We start from the raw sequence: 7,986 nt of genomic DNA on the forward strand, positions 1-7,986 counted from the left end.
TTCCTGGGAGAACCTGCCGGGATCGTTTCTGGAGAGCCTGCTTGACGGTCGTTTCTGTAGTTGCGGCTCTGGCAAATTGCCGAACCCCCGGCGTGGCCCGTGGGCGTCGAGCGGGCAGGCCTGCACGCCGAGGGAGGTGGTGTGGTGGCGCGGTTGGACGTGGCAGGATCCTGCCTCAACGTCCCCACGCGCTCTGGAAAACAAAATCAGGGCCAGCTTCACTGAATGGCAGCAGCTTGTTTTTTCACTCAGGCCTTATTAGCTTCCGAGCTAGAGTTTCACAACTAGCCCTGTCTATCTGGATGTACCTTAGGGTGCATAAAACCTTTAAAAAATGGTGTATGTGGAGGCATATCACCAACGTATAATCAAGTTCCTGTCTAGGGAGTAGGTAAATTGTTTGGAAAGCAGCATGTAAAGTTATGACATGAGAGATCAAAGGAAAAGGAAATTCTTGTCTCGGCTTGACGGTTCCGTGCATGTTGAGCTGCCTCCCTAAGGCCATGCAGCTCCTCCGCGTTCCCTGCCAGCTTGGGCCCAGGCTGGAGGTGAGGCTCAGGGCGGTGGGACAGGCAAGGGCAGAGATCTCCACCCGATCTGTGGGGCTCCCGGCAGCGTGGCGGCCTGCACACATGGGTTTGCAGGGTTAGTGTTGGTGTTTCCTCTCCCTTACAAGAAGGAGCAAAAGGAAAACTCGTATGAGGATGGGAAAGGGTGGTAAAAAGTTGGTCTTGTTCAGCCTGGAGAAGAGAAGGCTCCGGTGAAACCTTATTGCACCTTCCAGTGCCTGAAGGGGCTACAAGGAAGTTGGGGGGGAGTTTTTGCAAGGGCCTGTAGTGACAGGACAAGGGGTAACGGGTTTAAATTGAAAGCAAGGGGGTTTAGCTTAGATATCAGGAAGAAGTTCTTCACAGAGAGGGCGGTGAGGCACTGGAACAGGTTGCCCAGAGAAGCTGTGGATGCCCCATCCCTGGAAGTGTCCAAGGCCAGGCTGGAGGAGGCTTTGAGCAACCTGGTCTAGTGGAAGGTGTCCCTGCCCATGGCAGGGGGGTGGAACTAGATGGTCTTTAAGGTCCCTTCCAACACAAACCATTCTGTGATTCTAAAATGCAGGGCTACAGTGTCGTTTCTGAAGCTGATTTTAAATCCTGGGGTTGGCTGTGATTTGAACTAGCAGGGGTTGGGTTTTTATTAGTTTTCAAGGCATTTTTACAGACCCTTCATATAAAGGAAGATGTTGGAATGGCAGGACATACAGGACTAAGGTTACGGTACGTGAGTATAGAATCCAGATGTATGTGCAGTACCTAAGCCCTTCCAAGCACAGGAATGGGTACAGTTTGCTGCCGCCATCTCTGTGTTGGTGCAGAAAATCCTAGGTATGTTACATGTTCTAGGAGAGGTACGTAACAGAAGTTTATAAAGCGTTTGTTTCAAGGAGAACTGAAACCGTTTGCCTGCATATAACAGACAGTTGTTGTTCATACAGTAATGCAGGAGTACAAGTTGGCAGAGGAGATCAAGCAGAGTTCCGATGTAACCCTTGAAAGCTTTTCTTGCTGCGGTTTGGTGTTGTCTTTACAGAAGAATGTGCTTGAGGGAGAGGCGACCAGGCTGTGTTTCATTGCTTCACAAAAGTGTAGGGTTGGGCATTGTACTTTTTGGAGCGCCGTCGGCGCAGGCCCCTGCGTGAAAGTGGCTTTCCCCTGCAGTCTTTTACTGCAGAGTGCTCCTGTCAGGAGTAAGCGTTACATAAACTCATCTGCTTTACACATCAGCAGCTGGAGGAAAAAGGAAGTGATGTGGAAGGTTAGTCTTTAATATAGCTGTCTGATCTTCAAGTGGCTGGCCCAGCCGGAGGCGTAGGAGAATAGCTTCAAGTTACACCGTGAGCATTGCCCAAATGCAGTTGTGGAGCAGGTATAAAGCACTTCCACTGCAGATCCCTGCCAAACCTTTAGCAGCAGAGACCTCCTGGCCCTCTGGAGAGTTCCCCTGACCGTTTCTGATAGCTTTTCTTACACTGACTTTTGAAGGTGGTTAATTGTGAATACAAATTTGGTGATTTGGTTGGAATGTGTCAAAGAAAATAAATTTTGTCATAAAAGGGGGAGGGGAACTTTCCTAGATTTCTGAAGGAAAGAAGAATTTTCTTAATTTTGATACAGAAGAAGTTATCTGTGTGGAAAAAAATCAGAATGAATGACAGCTAAGACGTATGAAAATGAGGATGGTTTAACGGCTGGTGACCTGCTGCAGTGCTACCTGCCCTCCCCCCACCCCCAGCTCATTTCTAGTTTTGTATGTGAGCACTCAAGAATACAAGTATGGGGAATGTGAAATCATTACAAACCTTTTTACAGAAGAGGGGGAAAAACGGAAGTAATCTTTGTGGGTATTCTTCAAGCTGCGGGGATCTATTGGAGCAAGGGCAAGTCTCATGGCTGAGCTCTACAGTCCTTACACAGTGCAGACTTCCATGAAAACCAAGGAGGATTTGGCCAGGGGTTTAGTCTTGTGAAAACACATGTGGGTAACTTAATTTCTAAGAAGCAAGACTGTTAGATCTTTTGAGATTAATTTCTAGGTTCAGAGGCTGAATGGGAACTGCTGGAGCCACCTTCAGTTAAAAAGGAAAAAAAAAAAAAGACAGCTCTGTGTATTTCTTTCTAAGAACATAGAAAATACACTTCCTTCTATTTATAACATAAAACCACCCCTTCAGCTGTGTATCTAATCAGTAAACATGGCAGCCCGTGTGGCATGACTGATTAATATACCCCGCAGACATCGGGAGTAGCGTGAGGCAAGGCAACGCTCATTACTCAGCACTTGCCAACCTGCCAAAGCCTGGAGGTACTTTCTACGTGATGGATTCCTGTTGCAGGCAGTGGGAGTTTTTACGTTGATTTACAGAGTTTAAAAAAATACAACCCACACGGGCACAAAAAAGATTTCTCCACAGTCTTGGGGCTGATAACTCTGCTTGGCCCCAAAATTAACTAATGCGTGCTTCCCCTTTAGTGTGCCTGGATCTCACCTCTGAATGTGAGAGCCATTCTCTGCTCCCCTTTCCCCCTAATTTTTCCTGTTAGTCTTCTTGGCTACTCTGAAACTTCTTTCATACTCAGGAATTGGGGTCTGATTGCCTGCTAAAGCTTTTCTGTATTCAGAAGCTGGCCTGAGGTGTTCTTTGGGGTTTTTTCCCCCTCCCTTTAATCCCTGACCGACTTATGGCCTGTAAAACCAGGAATCATATAGGGGAGGGATGGCTCAGGGGTCCGGATGCACACTCTGCAGACCTGAGTTTGATTTTCACTGCTGCAGATTTCCTGGATCATCTGTGTCAGGTCAGTGAGGCCAAGGATCCGCAGCAGAAGATGTACATGTCTGTAGAGCTGTGATGCTGGGCACTTTGAGCTTCCCGTATCCCGTAGGGTCACCTTAAGACAGGGAGCATGAAGGATTGCAAGGTGATTGTTCCATGTGGCAACAAGGGCCGTAAGGATCTTAGACACAAAGGGTAAGGATGTAGGTGAGGATGGAATTGTAAGTATTAACCACGTGATTTTCTGTTTCAGGTGCGTTCCCTTCAAACCACGTTTGGAGAATTTGAATCCATGATGAAAATTGCTCAGCAGAAGCAGGAGGTTACTGAGAAGGCTGTTAAACAGGGGGAGAGTGAAATAAACCGGATCAGTGAAGTGCTTCAGAAGCTGCAGAATGAAATTTTGAAAGACTTGTCTGATGGCATCCACATGGTGAAGGATGCAAGGGAACGAGACTTCACGTCTCTGGAAAACACTGTGGAAGAGAGACTAACAGAGCTGACCAAATCTATAAATGATAACATTGCAGTATTCACTGAAGTCCAGCAAAGGAGCCAAGATGAAATCAGCAATATGAAAGCAAAGGTTAATTCGCTAGAAGAAGCAGATGTGTATAAACATGAAATTAAGGTGCTAAAAGACGCTCTTGATGAGATGCAAGCGTCCATGAAAACCAAAGAAAAGGACATAGAGGCCTTGAAGAGTACAATAGACTCCATGGAGTCAGATGTGTATACTGAGGTGAAAGAGCTAGTCAACCTCAAACAGGAGCATGAGAAATTCAAAGAGGCTGCGGACACTGAACACCTTTCATTGAAAGCTTTACAAGAGAAAGTTCTGAGAGCTGAGGATTCTATTATGCAGCTCCCTGGTGACATTAAAAGACTCGATGAAGATTTACTGCAAGTTAAAGCCGACCTCAACAAATGGGAAGAAAATGAACTCTTCAGAAAAGCGTTAGAAACTTTTGGGAAGAACAGTGAAGGACTGGAGTCTCGATTGAGGCACATAGAAGACAGCCTGGCATCTCTAACTTCTGTTGCTGCTCAAAACAGTGAAAAGTTGCAATCCTTCCTTTCTAAGGAAGCAGAATGCGAGAATAAGCTCAGTACCTTAGAACAAAGCATGACTGCTCTTCAGGGAATCTCAGATATGGACATAACTTCAGTCACGGATGTTCTCAAAAATCTTGGTGAATCACAGACCTCGCTGTACCATGATGTGGAAAACTTGAGGAGAAGCATCAGTGACCTGCCATCCTCCGGTGATTTTCAGGATGTCCAGAAGCAAATTAGTGCTTTGTTGGATCAAGGGAATCTTCAGGCGGGTCAGGCACATTCTCAAGGCTATCTTGAAAAATTTTCTTCTGTGGAAGGCTCTGTAGATGAACTGAGATCTTCTGTCAGCCAGGTTGATTCTGATTTGAAAATGATAAGAACTGCAGTGGATAGTTTAGTCTCCTACTCGGTGAAAATTGAAAACAATGAGAACAACTTGGAGTCTGTGAAGAGCTCCATAGATGACCTGAGGAATGATCTGGAAAGGTTGTTCGTGAAGGTAGAAAAAATACATGAAAAAGTTTAGGCAGCAGTGCTCCTTGTGCAAATGGATTAAGGAGAATAGCTTTTGTATGCCCAGTTTTTTACTCTTTTTAAAAGCAATTTGATACCTCCAAAGAGAATAAGAATACTTTAACAATAGAGACAGTTCTGCATATTTACTTTATTTCTCTTTTGTGTAGGGTTGTGTGTTTTTTTTTTTTTTAAACTTTGTTTTAAGAAAACGTGATTTTTAGTTGGGGGTTGAGTTTCTAAGGGCTCATCTTCTCTATAAAGTTGTACCGCTGTAATTGTAGTGGTGTAACCAAGGCACTACAGCCTCGTTAGCATGGGCACATACTTAAGGGCATGAAGGGGTTTCGCATGATGACACTAGATATCCCACACAGAAGGGCTACAGCTGTTCTGGTATGAAAAGCATACCTCTGTACACACTGAGAGTTGTACTGGCATGTTTTGGTTTAAGAAACAAACAAATCAAACTACACCCCTATCTTAGACTGTTTAGACCGGTAAACTGAAGTGTGGACCAGGTTTGAAGCGACTCATCCGTTTCTGCAGTTTGGGACTCAGCCGTGGGATCAGTTCACCAGGTGTCAGCTGAGCTGTAGTCTGTCTCGGGGAGTCCCTAATCTGTGCCAAGGAGCTAGGGAAGGTTTGAGGTAAGTGGCATTGCTTGGGGCTAAGACCTAAGAGAGGTGTTCCACTATGTGGCCGAGAGATTCATCCTTGGTGATCACAGGCTTCTTTTCCTGCGTCTTCAGCTGCTGGTGTAGAAGACCAGTGCTCCCGCCTGAAGGATGGGATTAGTTTCAAGAGGGTACAGTAATACTTTTGTATTTTTGGGCTGTTTACATGGTGAGGCTGTGTCTTTCCTGGAAGGGCTAATTTATCTGTGATACAGGATTTTCTGTGAAAGTGATCACAGATTTGAATAAGGAAAGAGGACTAAAATTGCACCTCCCGTGTTGCATGTATAGCAAGCATGCTAATGATAATATTGCACTCCAGAACACACAAGGGGGAAAATCACCATGAAATCAGCAGAATTGCTTCTAAGGCATACACAGTTCCAGGTTTTCACACAGCTGACAGTGACCTGAACCCTTGTTAGGTATTCAGGACTTGGTGCCTGATTTTTGTCACCATTGTTGTCACCAGGTGCCTGCCTGGGGCACTGGTGGCAAAGGATCCTTCTAGGAGCTGGTGGAGAGTGAGGAGGAAGTGTTGTAATTACCTAGACATTCATTGAAAAAAACACCTCCTCATGGAACTTGCTTGGTTTTCTGTCTTTCTGGGAAGGATTTCTAATATCCCTCCTTTTCAAGTTTACTTTTGAACTTTATCCAAAGATTTGGTAAGGGGGTCTGCACCCGGATGCTTTGGATGTAGGTCGTGCGCATCATGCCCACCTCAGCCAGAACTAGCCAGACCCATGGCTGTGTTAGAAGAGTCATTCCTAGAAACAGCACCTCCCAGGAGTGGTGTGCCTGTGGGAACAGCGCAGGTGAAAAGCAGTTCTCCTCGGTAAATAAGATACTGAACCGTATCATAGAATCATGTTCCTGCTGTAAATAGGAAAGAATTGCTGGCAAAGGAAGAGAGACCCACGGCATTAAAGGTAATAGTTGTCACTGTTGGAACTGCACTGTTCTTTGTTGACTTCTCAAGTTCTTGAACAATGTTGTTTAGGTTACTGTGAAATGAACTGTATGGCTTATTTGCAGTATTTTTCATACATAATAAACATTTGGAATATTCTTTGCACCTTTTTTTGATTGCTGCCTACTTAATGTTATGTATCCCAGGATGCTTCCAGTGAGGTACAGGAAAAGGCTTGGGGAAAGAACCAGATGTGCCGCAGCCCGGTACTTGTTCTTGGCTTTCACAGGGGAACGTGGGGACGGTCCTACCTGTTGTGGTTACAGAGGAGCTCTTGAATTGAGCCAGCTCAATGTAGTGGTATTGACCAGAGTGCACAGTAGCCCAAGGTGTGAAATAGGTGATCTCTGCAAGGAACGCCATGCCAGACACTGCCAGCAATACCTCGGTAAGACTTTCTGAATGCCCGAAACATGTAGAACAGAAATAATGTACAAAAAGGACCTATGTAATCTTTCCAAAGTGGCTGCTCCTTTTGGATAGCATTGGACACTGGATTACAATTATACTGATACCATCTTGATGGACGATGCCTGGCTTCCAAAACTTTGGGAAATGGTGATTTCATTTTGCCCGCAAAGTTGAACCCAACTGTGCCGTACAACCAACTTTGGGATGGCGACAGCCCAGTCTTGTTCACCCTGTACTGCTTATAGTTTTTGTAAAGGAGTGTGGGCATCATCATGTCGTGGCCATTTCTGAAGCCAGATTCGTAGAGGTAGTCTCATAACAGGTATTACCTATCTCTATGTTCAGCAGAACAGGTGAGCACACAAGCCCTTCCATCTGAAAGAGATTTGACGTAGCCTGCTGGCCAGGTTGACCTGAAGCTGGCAATGAGCACGCAGTGGCTTTACAGAGTTATAGTAGCATGATGAGGGAACTTAAAGCTGCTGCCAAGCCAGCAGTGCAGCTGGGCCAGACTGGATCTCCAGTGTTAAATGAAAAATGTCGTTACACTTTTAGTAATTTAAATTCTATGGCAAACTACTGAAATGATGTATTTCACTAAGTAAGAATAATCCTCCATAAGCAATTCAGCTGGAGGTAGGCACAGCAGCAAGGATCCCTGGGTGGGCTGGAGGTTCAGCTTTTATGTTTGGCTTGACAGCCTCATCCAACACAAACACTTCCTAATTCCCTCCTAAATGCTCACGGAGCACATCCAGGCCTAGTGCTGCTCCTTACAGTTGTTTTTCCACTTTCCAATAAAAGCAGTGGAGAAGGTCTCAAGCAAGACGTAGTCTGTGTTGCCTATGTTCTTTCACATTATTAGTAGTTCCATCAATAACATGCTGTTACAGTAACACATTTCAACAAAAAGTGCCCACCTGATTGATGAGGTGTTGGTGGAGCCAGTTCATTAACATCTGTATTCATTTTCCGTTCATCTTACAAATGGAAAAGGCATTAGGCTGAGGCACTGTGGACTTGAT

The 7,986-nt window shown here is 45.3% G+C and overlaps 1 protein-coding gene across 1 annotated transcript; it reads left to right on the plus strand.

Moving 5' to 3' along the window:
- Window positions 1–3,581: 3,581 nt before the first annotated feature.
- Window positions 3,582–4,913, plus strand: CKAP4 (cytoskeleton-associated protein 4; the record flags this gene model as incomplete). The annotated part of the gene is made up of 1 exon (XM_010157353.1): window positions 3,582–4,913. A coding segment is annotated over one exon (1,332 nt), but the record flags the coding sequence as incomplete, so codon positions are not given.
- Window positions 4,914–7,986: the final 3,073 nt, after the last annotated feature.

The sequence above is a fragment of the Eurypyga helias genome, unplaced genomic scaffold (assembly GCF_000690775.1).
Source record: "Eurypyga helias isolate BGI_N326 unplaced genomic scaffold, ASM69077v1 Scaffold50848, whole genome shotgun sequence".
In the NCBI taxonomy this organism is placed as follows: Eukaryota; Metazoa; Chordata; class Aves; order Eurypygiformes; family Eurypygidae; genus Eurypyga; species Eurypyga helias.